At 38.3% G+C, this 17,669-nt stretch overlaps 1 protein-coding gene and 1 pseudogene across 4 annotated transcripts in view; both read left to right on the top strand.

Annotated features, from left to right (window-relative positions):
- The window catches only part of ICA1L (islet cell autoantigen 1 like), a 77,727-nt gene that overhangs the window by 10,019 nt on the left and 50,039 nt on the right, over positions 1–17,669 (top strand). For all 4 annotated transcript variants that reach the window (XM_026492153.4, XM_057304128.1, XM_057304114.1 and 1 more), the window contains exon 2: positions 4,335–4,486. In XM_026492153.4, the coding sequence (XP_026347938.2) occupies positions 4,461–4,486 (26 nt within the window). In that variant the 5' untranslated portion in view covers positions 4,335–4,460. The remainder of the gene's footprint in view (positions 1–4,334; positions 4,487–17,669) is intronic.
- Positions 4,883–5,035, top strand: LOC113250939 (U2 spliceosomal RNA; annotated as a pseudogene).

The following is a 17,669-nucleotide window of genomic DNA, read 5'->3' as shown; positions in this document are numbered from 1 at the left end:
GTAAGTTTTAGGGAGCCCAGTACATGATACCTCTTGGCTCTTTTGTTCCCTCCTGAGATTGGAACCAATTCAGATGTGGTAAAAGGAGCTTAAGCAGGTGGAGATAAAATATCAGCTTTATTGTTGAGAGAGCTGTTGGAAGATATGTATGGTATAGGTAGTCGGCTTTTTTTTTTTAAGATTTTATTTATTTATTTATTTGAGAGAGAGAGAGAGAGAGAAGCAGACTCCCAGCTGAGCAGAGAGCTCGACGTGGGACTTGATCCCAGGGTCCTGAGATCATGACCTGAGCTGTAGGCAGACCCTTAACCAATTGAGCCACCCAGGCGCCCGTATAGGTGGTCTTCTAATACGTTTGTTCCCCAGCCCAGACCTGAAATAGCCCACCCAAGGAAAACTTTGGGTCTTTGTAATAGACATGCTTACCTAAGTCTTTTGGTAAATTAGCTTAAAAAAATGTGAACCAATTGTGAATTTGGCAGTCAGGTTTCTCACTTAAGGGGTAAAGGGGCAAGATGCTAGAAAGATTTATGGAAACTCTGTCCTTATGGAAACTAGAAGAAAAGAAACATCCCCACCTTAAACATCATGATCTCTTCTTAAGTAGTCTTCTTTGCTGGATAAGGAGATAGGTACCAAGTAGAATGTTTTCTGCTTCCTCCATAAGTCTAGCTGCTATGCCTTTAAGGACTCATGTTTTCAAGTTAGTGATTGATTATTAGAATCTTTCTTCAGGACCTACTCAATTTGCCAAAACTGAATCTGTTTGAGACTAGAGGAGATGCATGGCAGATTTGGACATCCTCTAAATATGATGTAAACCTCATTGTATCTGAGATTTATTCATTGGCATCAGTGCTGTCAGATGTGGCTATTTTGCACAGGGGTTTCCTTCTCTAATTTTGATTCTGTTTTGGTCAGTGAAAGGAAGTATGCAAACATGCTTGCATTTCCTCCTTTTTCCCTGAAGCTGTTAACTTTTAAAACCATTGCTCATCTAACAGATGAACATATTTTTCTTTCATTTGTGCTTCTTGAGTTACAAAAGAGATTAAATAACATTTTCGTGTATTCATTGGATCTTTGACGTTCTTTTGTGAATTGTCTATTCTTTTTTTGTTCTTATCTTTCACATGGTGAGTTTGTCTTTTCACTTAGGAGTTCTCTAATTTAAAAATAATGGGGCATCTGGGTGGCTCAGTCAGTTAAGTGTCTGCCTTCTGCTTGGGTCATGATCCCAGGGTCCTGAGATTGAGCTCTGCATCGGGCTCCCTGCTTAGTGGGAGTCTGCTTTTCCCTCTGTGCTGTCTCTCTCTCTCTCTCAAGTAAATAAATAAAATCTTAAGAAAAAGTTAGTATTTTTATTTATTTTTTATTTATATCTTACTTTGCCCAGTTATTTCTTTTCAAAATTTACTTATGGTCCATTTGTTATATAAATTTAAATTTTTTATGATACACTACATGATTTCTGTGCTGGTATCACGTTAGAAAGATTTCTGACCCCAAATTTATCAGACATTCTGTATTTTCACATGGTATTGTTAAAACCTTTAAATTTTGAACCATCCTTATATTGACTAAGAATCAAACACTTTTTTTCGAACAGATAGTTAATTGTCCCAACGATGAGTTATTGAATAGTATATCCCTTTCCTACTGATTTAGAAATGCTATATTCATTGTAGTGGGCTGAATGTGACCCCCAAAGACAGCCGGTGCTAATTGTTGCAATCCGTGAATGTCATCTCATGTGGTAAAGTTTTACAGATGTGATTGAGTTATGGATCTTGAGATAAGGTGATTCTGGATTACCTGGGAGGGTTCTAAATACTATCACAAGCGTCCTTATTTTAGAGAGAGGCAGAGGGCAGTTAAACACATACACAGAGGAGAAGGCAAGGGGAAATCAGAGGCAGAGAGTGGGGTTATGTTGCCACTAGCCAGGAACTGCCAGCAGCCACCAGAACCTGTAAGAGAGAAGGAAGTACCTCCCCTAAAGCCTCCCAGAGAATGCAGCCCGGCTAATAACTCGATTTTAGACTTATGACCTCTAGATCTCAGAGAATACATTTCTTTTGTTTTAAGCAACCAAGTTTGTGGTAATTTGTCACAGCAACCACAGGATTTTAATACATTGATCATATACCACCTTCTTTTACATTTTTTGGTCTCTTTGTGAATTTTATCTTCATTTATTCCACCGTGTATCTGTCCTGGTACCAGTACCATTCTGTTTTAACTAGTAAGGTTCACATTCAGATGTTTTTTTCAAATAATTATTTTATTAAAGATGTATAGGACTTTTAACAAATATTCAAGGAGCAGCCGTCCCATTCCTGCTCCAGTTCTGATCTCCAGTGGCACCTACCTTCAAGCTCTCTATTTCCCCTGGTATGGCCCTTCCATACTTCTAAATTTTAAGTTTATATGCAGATTTTTAAAAGATTTTATTTTTAAGTAATCTCTGCACCCACCATGAGGCTCAAACTTAGAGCCCTGAGATCAAGAGTCGCACACTCTACCGACTAAGCCAGCCAGGCACCCCTATATGCTGATTTTTCATGTATTGATTTAAGGCATTATCTACCTTAAATGGCAGATGAGGACTTAAATACCCTTCACCACCACTATCACCACTTGTCCTCCCCCCAGTATAGAGATATATATATAGATATAGATATATAGATATATATAGACATATTACGGTTTTTATTACATCCAATAAGTGTTTATGTCATTGTGAACAATTGAGGTGTTTTTGGTTTTGTTTTTGTTTTTAGATTTTACTTATTCATTTGAGTGAGAGAGAGAGAGAGAGAGAGCATAAGCAGGGGGAAGGTCAGAGGAAGAAGCAGACTCCCCACTGAGCAGGGAGCCTGACTCGGGGCCCTGGGATCATGACCTGAGCCAAAGGCAGATGATTAACCATCTGTGCCACCCAGGCGCCCACCTAGAGGTCTCTTTTCTAGAGTCCATCTTCCTGCTTAAATTTGAGCTGCTTGTTCCATTTTTTTTTTTAAGATTTTATTTTTAAGTAATCTCTACACCCTTTGTGGGGCTGAAACTCACAATCCCAAGATCAAGAGTTACATGCTGTACAACTGAGCCAGCCAGGTGCCTCTGAGCTACTTGTTCTATGCAGCTGTCGTCCTGAGCCTTTCCTTCTTTCTCATCTGGGTTGGATTTTGGTCTTTTATATTGCATTGCTACTTTTGGAAATCTCTTTTTCTGACTCCCAATACTTTGTACACAATCTACTTTTTCTCTTAAAACTTCTAGGATCTTTTTACACCCAGTTTCCTGAAAGTTCACAATGATGCATTTTTGGAGTAAATCTCTTTTTGGATGGAGATTTAGGTTCTTCAGTTATTTTTCAGCCCTTTTATTAAATTAAAAAAAAAATCAGCTATCTGGGGCTCCTGGGTGGCTCAGGTCATGATCCCAGGGTCCTGGGATTGAGCCCCGCATCTGGTTCCTGGCTCAGTGGGGAGTCGTCTTCTCCCTCTCCCTCTGCCTATCCCCCGCTCATGCTCTCTCTGTATCTGTCTCAAATGAATAAATAAAATCTTTAAAAAAATCAGCTATCTTTTCCTCAAGTGTTCTTATTCTTTTTTAAAGATTTATTTATTTATCTGAGAGAGGGAGAGAAAGGGAGTGTGAGAGCAGGGGGAGGGGCAGAGAGAGAGGGAGACAGTATCTCAAGCAGACTCCATGCTGAGTTCAGAGATCACCTTGGGGCTCAGTCTCACAACCCTGAGATCATGACCTGAGCCGAAACCAAGAGTCAGACGCTCAGTGCACTGTGCCACCCAGAGACCCCTTTCTTATTCTATTATTCCTCTTTGAGATTATTAGTTAGAGGGTTGTGTTTTGTTTTGTTTCTATATTGTCTTAATTTCCATCAGCTATTTTCTTTTTTCTATTTGTTGGTTTAGGTCAGAGGTCTTTCTTGATGGACACTTCCCTCAGCTATCTGTTGACCTTTGGTTTTCCATATATATTTAAGAGGAAGGCTATAACAAAACTAATCAAGTTTCGTATGTATGAATGAGCATGTCAACTGGTGAATTTTGCTTTTCAGTGAATAGGCAAAGATTCATCCTTTTATAATGTCCAAATGACATGCTTCTTTTTTCTGGAGCTTTTAATTCTTTCCAGAGCAAAGAATGTTACAGTCTTTTCTGAGAAATAGAAAGGTGTTTGTGTGTGTGTATATGTGAGAGAGAGAGTAAGAGAGAGAATGGTTCGCTACTAGTGAGCAAAGAATGGGAAAAGCGCTTGACATTCAACAATTCTGTACGTAGACTTTGACTTTATCATTTTGTTTTCAGGCCAAGTCTTCTGCTGTGTTGTCCTGCCCAAGTCCAGAACTTTCTTGATTCAATTTCTTCAACTCCCATTGAGTGACACAGATTAGAAAGGGGCCTCAGGGTCCAGCCAGCTGTATACAGACTTCAATGAATCCTCCTTCCACTTCCAAATGGTAAGTCTTTCAGATACTCTGTAAGGTAATTAACTCATTGCTTATTAGCATTCCTCTATTAGTTGCTTAGGGGACAACTTTCTCTCCGAAAATGTTCTGAAGTCTCTCATCTGTTCTTGTCATTATACTTACTCTCCTTGTACTTATGAGTTAATTGCTTACATTTTTGTTTTATACTTTTACTGTTATTTTAGTGGGGGGGGGGAAGGAAAGCAGATAAGTGGATGGGGTCAAACTGCATTTTTAACAGGGCACTCTGTTTTTTAATATCTGAATAACCTCTTCCAGGTTATTTCTCAATGTTGAGTTTAAAATTATGTCAATTAAATAAAAAAGAGTTTCAGGTTTTAAAAATTTACATCCTATATATTTTTGTTTATTTAGAGGCTATATGTAATCACTTCTCGGCCTTTTGGCTAAGATCAAGTGTATGTATAGGCTTTATGTAATAATTAGAAGAATGTCTTCTCCTTGCTTTTTTTTTTTTTTTCTTAAGTAAGCTCTGTGCCTAATGTGGGGCTTGAACTCACAACCCTGAGATCAAGAGTTACATGCTCTACTGAATAAGCCAGCCAGACATCCCATAACCTAATGTTTTTCAAAACAATTTTGCATATGTTACCCCATTTGATCCTCATAATATGAGAGGCTGAGCACTTGGGAAGTTTGGGCATAGCAGAGGACTGGAAGAGATGCTCTCCTGAAATATGCAGTAAAGTTGGAAATCTTCTTAAGTTTCATAGGAGATTAGCTTTAATATCTTTTTTTAAAATTTTTTATTGTGTTATGTTAGTCACCATACAGTACATCCTTAGTTTTTGATGTAGTGTTCCATGATTCATTGTTTGCGTATAACACCCAGTGCTCCATGCAATATGTGCCCTCCTTAATACACATCACTGGCCTATCCCAATCCCAAATCCCCCTCCCCTCTGAAGCCCTCAGTTTGTTTCCCAGAGTCCATAGTCTCTCAAGGTTCATTCCCCCTTCTGTTTACCTCCCTTTCTTCTTCCCTTTCTTTTCCTACCAATCTTCCTACTTCTTATGTTCCATAAATGAGTGAAACCATATGATAATTGTCTTTCTCTGCTTGACTTATTTCACTTAGCATTATCTCCTCCAGTGCCGTCCATGTTGCAGCAAATGTTGAGAAATCGTTTTTTTTTGATGGCTGAGTAATATTCCATTGTATATATGGACCACAACTTCTTAATCCAGTCATCTGTTGAAGGGCATCTCGGCTCCTTCCATGATTTAGCTATTGTGGACAATGCTGCTATGAACATTGGGGTGCATATGGCCCTTCTCTTCACTACATCTGTATCTTTGGGGTAGATACCCAGTAGTGCAATTGCTGGATCATAGGGTAGCTCAATTTTTAACTTTTTAAGGGACCTCCACACTGTTTTCCAAAGTGGCTGTACCAACTTGCATTCCCACCAACAACGTAGGAGGGATCCCCTTTCTCCACATCCTCTCCAACATTTGTTGTTTCTTGCCTTGTCCATTTTTGCCATTCTAACTGGCGTAAGGTGGTATCTCAATGTGGTTTTGATTTGAATTTCCCTAATGGCTAATGATTTTGAACATTTTTTCATGTGTCTGTTAGCCATTTGTATGTCTTCATTGGAAAAGTGTCTATTCATATCTTCTGCCCATTTTATGATTTGTTTGTTTCTGGTGTATTGAGTTTGAGAAGTTCTTTATGGATCTTGGATACCAGTCTTTTATCTGTAGTGTCATTTGCAAATATCTTCTCCCATTCCGTGGGCTGCCTCTTAGTTTTTTTGACTGTTTCCTTGGCTGTGCAGAAGCTTTTTATCTTGATGAAGTCCCACAAGTTCATTTTTTCTTTTGTTTCCCTTGCCTTTGGAGATGTGTCATGAAAAAGGTTGCTGTGGCCGATGTCAAAGAGGTTACAGCCTATGTTCTCCTCTATGATTTTGATGGATTCCTGTCTCACATTGAGGTCTTTCATCTATTTGGAGTTTATCTTTGTATATGGTGTGAGAGATGGTCAAGTTTCATTCTTTTGCATGTAGCTGTCCAATTTTCCCAGCACCATTTATTGAAGAGACTGTCTTTTTTCCACTGGATGATTTTTCTGCTTTGTCAAAGATTAGTCGCCCATAGAGCCGAGGGTCCATTTCTCGGTTCTCTATTCTGTTCCATTGGTCTATGTGTCTGTTTTTGTGCCAGTACCATGCTGTCTTTGTGATCACAGCTTTGTAGTATAGCTTGAAATCAGGCAATGTGATGCCCCAGCTTTGTTTTTCCTTTTCAGTATTTCCTTGGCGATTCGGGGCCTTTTCTGGTTCTACACAAATTTAAGGGCTGTTTGTTTCAGCTCTTTGAAAAATGTCATTGGTATTTTGATTGCGATGGCGTTGAAAGTGTAGATTGCTCTAGGAAGCATAGACATTTTTAACTATGTTTATTCTTCCGATCCATGAATGTTTTTCCATCTTTTTTGTGTCTTCTTCAATGTCTTTCAAGAGTGATCTGTAGTTTCTAGAATACAGATCCTTTACCTCTCTGGTTAAATTAATTCTGAGATAATGTATGATTTTTGGTGCTATTGTAAATGGAATGGATTCCCTAATTTCTCTTTCTTCAGTCTCATTGTTCATGTGTAGAAATGCAACTGATCTGAGCATTGATTTTGTATCCTGCCACATTACTGAATTGCTCTATAAGTTCTAGTAACCTGGGGGTGGAGTCTTTTAGGTTTTCCATATAGAGTATCATGTCATCTGCGGAGAGAGACCGTTTGACTTCTTCTTTGCCAATTTGAATACCTTTTATCCCTTTTCGTTGTCTGATTGCTGTTGCAAGGACTTCTGGTACTATGTTGAGCAATAATGGCGAGAGTGGGCATCCTTGTCATGTTCCTGATCTTAAGGGAAAGGCTTTCAGCTTTTCCCCATTGAGAATGATATTCGCTCTAGGCTTTTCATAGATGGTTTTTATGAAATTGAGGAATGTACCCTATATCCCTACACTCTGAAGGGTTTTAATCAGGAAAGGATGCTGTATTTTGTCAAATGCTTTTTCTGCATCAATTGAAAAGATCATGTGGTTCTTAACTCTCTTCTTGTTGATATGATCTATCACACTGATTGATTTGCGAATGTTGAACCACCCTTGCATCTCAGGGATGAATCACACTTGGTCATGATGGATAATCCTTTTAATGTACTGTTGGATCCTATTAGCTAGGATCTTGTTGAGAATTTTGGCGTCCATATTCATCAGGGATATCGGTCTGTAATTCTCCTTTTTGATGGGGTCTTTGCCTGGTTTGGGGATCACGGTAATACTGGCCTCATAGAATGAGTTTGGTAGTATTCCTTCTATTTTTTGAAACAGCTTCAGGAGAATAGGTATTATTTCTTCTTTGAATGTTTGGTAGAATTCCCCAGGGAATCCGTCTGGCCCTGGATTCTTGTTTTTGGGGAGGTTTCTGAACACTGCTTCAATCTCTTCATAATTAATTGGTCTAATTAAATAATTAGTTTCTTCCTGTATCAGTCTTGGTAGTGTATAGGTTTCCAGGAAGGCATCCATTTCTTCCAGGTTTTTTAATTTATTGGCATAAAGTTGTTGATTAAAGTTTCTAATGATCCTTCCTATTTCATTGGTGTTGGTTGTGACCTCTCCCTTTTCATTCATAATTTTATTAATTTGGGTCCTTTCTCTATTCTTTTGAATAAGTCTTGCCAGTGGCTTATCGATCTTATTTATTCTTCAAAGAACCAGCTTCTAGTTTTGTTGATCTGCTCTATTGTGCTCCTGGTTTCTAATTCATTGATCTCTGCTCTAATCTTGATCAGCTGCCTTCTTGTGCGTGGGTTAGGCCAATTCTTCTGTTCCGGCTCCAGCTTCTTGAGGTGAGAATATAAAAACTGCATTTTAGATTTTTTTTATTCTTTTGAGTGAGGCTTGGATGGCTTTGTATTTTCCCCTTAGGACTGCCTTTGCAGTGTCCCATAGGTTTTGGAGTGATGTGTTTTCGTTCTCATTGGTTTCCATAAATTGCTTAAGCTCATTTTTAATTCCCTGGTTTACCCAACCATTCTTTTTTTTTTTTTAAAGTATTTATTTGTGTGACAGAGAGACAGCCAGCGAGAGAGGGAACACAGCAGGGGGAGTGGGAGAGGAAGAAGCAGGCTCCCAGCGGAGGAGCCTGATGTGGGACTCGATCCCGGAATGCCGGGATCATGCCCTGAGCCGAAGACAGATGCTTAACGACTGCACTACCCAGGCGCCCCTACCCAATCGTTCTTAAGCAGGATTGTTCTTAGTTTCCAAGTGTTTGAGTTTCTTCCAAATTTTTCCTTGTGATTGAGTTCCAGTTTCAAAGCATTGTGGTCTGAGAATATGCAGGGAATAATCTCAGTCTTTTAGTATCGGTTGAGACCTGTTTTGTGACCCAGTATATTTTCTATTCTGGAGAAAGTTCCATGTGCATTCGAAAAGAATGAGTATTCTGTTGTTCTGGGGTGTAGTGTTCTGTATATATCTATGAAGTCCATCTGGTCCAGTATGTCATTCAAAGCTCTTGTTTCTTTGTTGATTCTGCTTAGGTGATCTGTCTGTTGCTGAGAGTGGAGTGTTGAGGTCCCCTGGTATTAACATATTATTATCTATATGTCTCTATTCTCATTAAGAGTTGGCTTGTGTATCTAGCTGCTCCCCTGTCGGGGGCATTGGTATTTATAATTGTCATATCCACTTGTTGGATACATCCTTTAAGAATAATATAGTGTCCTTCTGTATCTCTATAGTCTTTAGTTTAAAATCTAATCTGTCTGATATGAGAATTGCTACCTCAGCTTTCTTTTGAGGTCCATTGGTATGAAAAATGGTTTCCGTCCCTTCACTTTCAGTCTGGATGTATATTTAGGTTCAGAATGAGTCTCTTGTAGACAGCATGTGGATGGGTCATGTCTTTTTATCCAATCTGCAACCCTGTGGCTTTTTATGGGAGCATTTAGGCCATTCACATTGAGAGTGATTATTGAGAGCTATGATTTTAATGATGTCATGTTGCCTGTGAAGTCTTTGCTTCTTTAGATTGTAAATTTCTGTTCAGTATCACTCTTGGGGTCTTTTTACTTTTATAGAACCCCCCCTTAATATTTCTCATAGGGCTGGCTTGGTGGTCACATATTCTTTCAGTTTCTGCCAGTCTTGGAAGGTCCTTGTCTTCTCATCCATTCTGAATGACAGCCTTGCTGGATAAAAGATCCTTGGCTGCATGTTCTTCTCACTTAGTGCTCTGAATATGCCTTGCCAGCTTTTCTTGGCTTGCCAGGTCTCTGTAGACAGGTCTGATGTTATTCTGATGTTCCTCCCTCTGTAGGTGAGGATTCTCTCCCCCCTGGCTGCTTTCAAGATTGTATCCTTGGATTTAATATTTGCGAATTGTACTATTATGTGGCCTGGAGTTGGTCTTTTCTCATTGATCTTGGGAGGGGTCCTCTCTGCTAAGACACGAATGCTTGTTTCATTTGCCAGATTAGGGAAGTTCTCAGCTACAATTTTGTTCAAATATCTCTTCTAGACCTCTCTCTTTCTCCACCCCCTCGGGGATGCCACTGATTCTGACATTGGAACTTTTCATTGAATCAGTAATCTCCCGTAATCTACATTCTTGTGATTGGATTTTTTTGAGCTAAGTTCCCATTTCTTCCCACTTTTCTATCATCCCATCTTCCAATTCACTAATTCGTTCTTCTGCCTCATTTACCCTGGCCGTCAGAGCATCCAGTTTAGGCTGCATTTGATTCATAGCATTTTTCATTTCTGCCAGATTCGCTCTCATTTCCACCCTTAGAGATTCTATATTCTCGTTAATATTTTTGTTAATATTTTTTTCAAGCCTACACATCATCTTGACCATTGTTACTCTGAACTCCATTTCTGACAATTCGATTATATCCATATGCATCAGTTCTGTGGCAGAGACCACAGTCTCTGTCTCCTTTTTTTGCTGGAGATTCCTCCGCCTTGTCATTCTGATGAGGAGAGGTTGTGGGGATGCACAGAGCCGAAATTATTGATCAGGACCCAGGCAATGTGCACTTGATTTATAGGGACCTTAGGGATGTGGGCTTCTTGATTTTTCACCCTGCCTTCTGGGGGGAGGGGCCTGCCGCGCTGATACTCAGGCAACCCTGTTTGGGTAGAGTCGCCCTGTCCCCTGCAAGGGGGGATGGGGATGGGCACAATGCAAACCGGTATTTCCAGGCTTTTGTTCTCTGGCAGCTTTCCCTGGTGGTTTTCTTTGACTCCTCTGAGAGTCAGAGCTGCAGTGGCCATATCCTAGCCTCTGTCTCAGAACAGAGAGATCGCAGTCCGCTCTCCACTGAGCTCTCTTGGCCACCTTAACTCTGTTTCTGTCAGTGCTGCTAAAAACCCTGTATAGCGTCCCGGGTTGTGCACCCCACAGCCACTCACCCAGCCCTTGCTCCCAGAGCCAGCACATCTCTCTCCTTTGTGCTTCTAACGCCGCCAGCTGCCCCCGATTCCTACTTGCGCTCCCAAGCTCCCTGTTTCAGTGTGGTTCTTGCGTGCTCCAGAGCTCTGGTTTTCAATCTGGTTGCGCACGCGCTCGGTTTCAGTCTAGTTCAAGTGTGTGATCCAGAGCTCCGGTTTTCAGTCTGGTTCCAGTGAGCGCTCTGGAGCTCTGGTTTTCTGGTCGTGTGCATTTCTGGGCTCCCGGTCTCAGTCTGCTTTTTCCTGGGTGCCAGTCTGTGAATCTGGCCCGCTCCTCAGTGCAGGTGGCTACTGCTTCTTGGCACCCCAAGCAGGGTGGCTCCCTCCCCCTTCCATTTATCTTCCGATATCTGTGTGCAGATTCATAGCTCCCCGCTTCTTACCTCAATTCTCAATGCCAGAGATGTTCGTTTGTAGAGATCCAGATGTATCTTCCTACATCTTGGGCTGATTTTGTGGGTGTTCAGGATGATCTGGTAGATATCCAGCTTGATTCAGGGGACCAGCTGAAAGAAGGTCCCCTACTCCTCCGCCATCTTCCCTCCCCCCCCTTTAATATCTTTTTAACATAAGAATTTAATGTTTGATGCTTTAAACTATTAAAAGGATTTGAAATACAGTTTTTCAGCCATTCTTTCAAAAATATAATTTCTTCTGTAGTTCCTTTTCCTTAACATATTGTTTAAGATTTTTTAAAATTTTTTTAAAGTAATCTCCACCTTCCTCGAACCCTCTCCAAATTTTACCACCTTTCAGCTTTCTTTTTTGAAGGTCTCATCAGTTCTCACTGTTTAACTGTCTTTTTATAGCTAACTCCCAAATCACCATTTCTTTTTTCTTTTTGGAGAGGGGGAGATGGAGAGGAAGAGAGAATCTTAAGCAGGCTCCAGGCCCAGCGCTGAGCCCAATGTGGGGCTCAATCTCACAACCCTGAGATCATGACCTGAGCCAAAATCAAGAATCAGACACTTAACCAACTGAGCCACCCAGGTGTTCCCCAAATCACCATTTCTAATCTGAGTGCCAATAAAAATTAAAATGAGAAAATATAAAATAATGCTTCTTAAATACCCACAATTTGTGTTCTAAGTGCTTTACATGTGTTTGCTCATTTAATTCTTGTAACAGTCTATTTACTTCATTATTCCTGTTTTACTGATGAGAAAACTAAAGGTCAGAGAGATGAACTCACACAAGGTCCCACAGCTAGTAAATAATAGTTATTAGGTTCAAACCTAGGCAGTCTGACTAGAGACCCAAGCTTGAAACAATCTTTATCACTACAGTTGTAATTGTTTTTAGATATTTCTATAAACTCAGATGCCACTTACCATTTCAAACTCAGAATTTCAAACATCAGATGCATAGTGTTCCCATTTCTTCTCCTAACTCTCCTTATTTTTCAGGGGCAAAACTGTTAAGTCATTACTAAGCAAATTTTGTAGATTCTTCCTTCAAATCTGTTCTTATGGTAATATTCTTGGTCCTGATTCTTATTAGATTATGTCTAGAATGTGGAAAGATTGTTATGAACTGTTTAATCTCTCTGCTGCTCAAAAACCTTTATTGGCTCCACATTACCTATTAAATAAAAGAGAGAGACCTCTACAGTCTATCACCAATCTACCTTTTCCTTCTTCAGCCTATTTTTGGAATGACATTTCCTTGTCTCATGCTGTTAAGATCTCTGTTTTTCTTCAATATTTCACTTGTGGACCTAGCACACCTGAATTCTAATCTTATTTCTATTATTAATAGGTGTGAGATTGTTGGCAAGAGGGGAATAGGAGCTCCCTTGTAAATAATGTACATGTGATGTTAATACATAGTCTTTGTAATAACTTTTAACTTCACAGACTTTTTTAATACACTTACTAATTCATAAGTAAATTGTGGTATAAAAGTATAACTACTTAATGTGTACTTAACAATGAATGAATGAATGACTCTCACCTTTGGATAAGGGCTTGCTAGTGCTGAATAATAATAATAATAAATAAGAAGAAGAAATAAAGTACAAAAAAACCCAGAATGATATAAATGGCCTTGATAATCAAGTAAACATTTTCAAAATAATAATAATTATATAAAAGCTAGTTATACATGTTAATTGTAGTAAATTTGGAAACTACAGAAAATTATCACCCTATATCCCACTGTAGAGAAAAAATTTGTTGACATTTTAGACTGTTTCATATCATTAGTTGAAATCATTAACAAACTCTGATTCTTTGAGGAAATGTTGATTGTGTTTATAAGAAAAGCTATGGCTTGGGAGCCAGAGTAATCAGGAGTGCTACATTAATATTAAACAGCAAACTTGTCTAATGTATTTTCTTAATTGCATCAAGCAATTATGTTATATTTAGTCAAAAGTCTTTACAGATTATTTTTCTCAAGGGGGTTTTAGTGCTTCCATCAGTCTGCATATTACCATCAGTCTGTTTTGCTTCCTTTTTAGTGATGTCACAGTAATGAGATGTTAAAGTAAGTACAGAACTGCCTCTAAAGAAAATATTGATTTGTTTTAAGATTTGTACTTCAAATCCGAGAGATAGCTAAAAAATTTCTTGTATAGTGCAAAAAGGAATAAAATGTTCTATATAGTGACTGTGTTCAAGTAAAAAAAAATTATACTCTTATTGGAAATAAAGGAGATTTCTAGTTAAGATGGCATAGTAACGTTTGCTCTCAACTCATAGTAATTAGAATAGAAATTAAGAAGCAAACCCAAAAAGATGTATCTTGGCTAGATAATAATACAAACATGAATCAAAAAAAAGTGGAAAAATAAAGTAGTAAGTGGGGCTGAAATGGATGTGCTGAGCCTCAATACAGAAATTGGCTCTGGCATCTAGGGGTTCAGTTTCTGCAGGTTGGTAGAAATTAAAAGTGTTTCCCATGCACCATTCCTTCAAACCTGATTAGATCAACAGTATTTCAGATATAACTGTGACAGGGGCCCTAAAATAACAGTGTAAGATACTGTGGAAGTGAGAATCCTGAAGGTGAATTGGAGACAACTGTATAACCAGTAGAAAGGAGGAATAACCACAGAAGGAAAGAAGGAAAAAATTAAAGATTCTGTACTCACAATCAGCCTATAAAATTCAACCAACAAAATCAACATTTGGAACATGAATTCATTCCAGGTAAAAATACTTTTATAGAAAAGTCTAAGAATTCTATATATTTAGGGTGCCAAAGAGAAAAATTATAGAATGGTAACCATTAAAAAGGACAAGAAGTTAGGAAAATATGAAGAAGAACCAATTAGAAATCTTGGAAATTACTAAAGAAAGAAATAAACAGTCACTGGATATTAAAAAACAAACCTCAGTAGCTGGGATGAACTCTAGACAAAACTGAAAAGAGAATTCATAAATTGGAAGATTGTACTGAAGAATTTACCCAAAATGTAGCACAGAAAAACAGATAAAAATGAGCCATTAAAGCCTGGGTAGCTCAGTCATTAAGCATCTGCCTTTGGCTCAGGTCATGCATCGGGCTCCCCACTCAGCAGGAAGCCTGCTTCTCCCTCTCCCACTCTCCCTGCTTGTGTTCCCTCTCTCGCTGTTTCTCTCTGTCAAATAAATAAAATCTTTGGGGAAAAAAATGATCCATTAAGACCTATAAAAATAACACCCAGTAGAAGAAACAGATAAGAAATTATGGCTTAAAAGAAATATTTGAAGGGATAATAGCTTAAAATTTTCTAGAACTGAAGACATGAATCTTCAGAATGACCATACTCTACCAAAACACATCCTAAAGAGCCAGAGGGGATCAAGGTTAAATAGAACACTCTAAAAGATTCAAAAGACCCTATAAAGCTTACTCAGAAAGGAGAGACAGTTTGACCCCAGACTTCTCATTGACTACAATAGGTGCCCTAAGACATGGGGATTCTATCTTCAAAGAATTAAACACTAAAGAATGCTGTGTAATGGAAACAACAGAACAGATGCATACATAGCAACATATACAGAACCTAAAAACAAAGGGCTGAGTGAAAAACACCCAAAAGTCAGAAATAAAATCTACAACACCATATCATTTTTATATATTAGAATGTGTACATAACACATTTTCCAAGAATACATTCAAATTAAAAAGTACACATTCAAGCACATTAGAATGATTGTGAGGAGAGATGGAAATGAGGAAGAAGTTTAAAAAGATTCAATATACAAGTAAATGAACAAACAAGAAAATGAATCTTGCATGGACCAATAATGAGAGCTTAAAAAAAATACAGGAAATTGTTAGTTCAGATTTTTATATACAAGAAACTTGAATGGGGGCTCCTGGGTGGCTCAGTCGGTTGAATGCCCAACACTTGGTTTTCATTTGGGTCACGATCTTGGGGTCCTGGGATCAAGCCCCACCTTAGGCTCCGAGCTCAGGGCGTAGTTTGCTTGAAGAAAATTCTCTCCCTCTCCATCTGCCCCTCCCCCTGTGGGTGCTCTCTCTCAAATAAATCTATCTTAAAAAAAAAAAGAAACATGAAGGCAAAATGGAATTTCATAGATATCAAGACCAAGCATTTTTTACCCACAGGATTCACTAGAAGATCTTTTAAAGAAGGGACCTTTTCAAGAGCAAAGAAGGAAAGTATAGAAATAATAATGGTTAGCCATCCTTCTTCCTCTTCCTATATGGGGAAACCTGCCCTAATCCAGTTACCACTGACTGGTTGACAAGTTAATGTAGTCCTGATTCTCAGGAGGACAATTTAGCTCTCACACTAAGCTATATCCACAAACTTTGCCATTGTTGGTATAAAAAAATGGGATTTTGGCTTTCAGCTACTACACCTTATTTTTTTTTTTCTTAACTTGTTTAGACCTAATGCAGAGAAAAGGGGTGCCATTTATTGGGTCCCCTCAGAGACTTCAACATTTCTAGTAATGAGAACATTGAGAAACGAAAGTGTGGAATTTGGTGTAGTAAAATATACAATAGAATATACATAAATAAACACAAAATACTTAGGATTAAACAAAAGACATGCAATGCCTCTATATTAAAAACTCCAAAGCACTGCTGAGCGAAATTAAAGAAGACCTAAATAAATGGTGATGCATGTTATCATTTTTGCATTGAAAGACTCAGTATTGTTAAGATGCCAGTCCTCCACAAATACATCTGTAGGTTCAGTGCCACTCCAATCTAAATCCCAGGGCTGTATAACTTAATAGTAAAAAAGATAACTCAATTTAAAAATGGGCAAAAGACAAACACTTAACAGTGGTGTATATACAAATGGCCAATTAACACATGAAAAAGTAATCATCAGTCATCAGTAAAATTCACATTAAAACTGCAAGAAGATACCTCTACACAATGACTAGAATGGATAAAACTAGTAAGACTGCTAACATTAAATGTGAGTGAGGATGTAGAACTATTGGAACTCTCATACATTGCTCATGGGAATGTAAAAAGACAATTTCTTATGAAGTTAAGTATACGCCAGTTCTTTGACAGAATCCTTTTCTACGTCTTTATCCAAAAGAAAAAATTTGTCCACAAGAAGACTTATATAGCTGTGTTCATAGCAGCTTTATTTGCAATAGTAAAAAATGAAAACCTGGTGTTACATTCACAAAATGGATTACTATTCAGCAAAAAAACAAAACAAAAAAACACTAGAGAGGGAAAAACTAAGGTGAAAAAAATCAAAACATTATTTCTTATAGGCTAGGCATTGGCTGAAAAAGGATACAAGGGAACTTTCTGGGGCTTTGGAAATGTTCTATACCATAATATCCATTTGTCAAAAGTATAGAGCTATTGTACACTTCAATGTATGTAAATATTACCAGAAAGAGCCATATATTAATGATGATAGAATGAGGTGGTAGGGAGTAGGTGAAAGTATAAATGATATAAAAATGGCAGAATATAGAGGTACCTGGGTGGTACAGTCATTTAAGCGTCTGACTCTTGGTTTTGGCTCAGGTCATGATCTCAGGGTCCTGGGATCGAGACCCCCCTCCCCTCCCCGTCATGCATTTGCCCCTTCTGCCATTGCTCTCTCTCTAAGATGAATAAATCTTTAAAAAAATTAAAAATCTATTTTTAAAATGGCAAAATGTTGACAGTTCAGCTATTATTTTATTTTTGTCTGCATATGTTGAACTATAACTTCTAAAGAAGTTTTTTATAAAAGATTTTATTTATTTTGCAGAGAGAGAGCATGAGGGGACTGGGGAGGGCAGAGTGAGAAGCAGACTCCCTGTTGAGTAGGGAGCCCGAGGCGGGATTTAACCAACTGAGACACCAGGTGCCCAAACTTTTAAAGAAATTAAGAAAGAAAAAACTCATATTTACCCAGACATTTACCAATGTCAGTTATCTTCATTATTTCCTGTGGATCCAAATTACTATTGTAATTTCCCTTCAGCCTGAAGAATTTGTTAGCATTTCGAAAGTCCCCCAGCCATGAATTCTCTCAGTTCTTTATCTGAAAATGTATTTTGCTTTCATTTTTAAAGAATATAGTTTTGATAGATACAGATTATTGGTTGATAGTTTGTTTTCTTTCATTCAGTACCCTAAATATATTCCTCCGTTGTAGTGTGGCTTTTATTGTTTTTGTTGAGAAACTGCCTGTAATTTGTGTTTTTGTTGCCCTGTATATAATATGCTATTTTGCTCTGCTTTTAAGATAGATTTT

This window comes from Ursus arctos, unplaced genomic scaffold, assembly GCF_023065955.2.
Source record: "Ursus arctos isolate Adak ecotype North America unplaced genomic scaffold, UrsArc2.0 scaffold_1, whole genome shotgun sequence".
NCBI classification, from domain to species: domain Eukaryota; kingdom Metazoa; phylum Chordata; class Mammalia; order Carnivora; family Ursidae; genus Ursus; species Ursus arctos.
The sequence above is the reverse complement of the archived record's forward strand: the minus strand, read 5'-3'. Positions and strand labels throughout refer to the sequence as shown.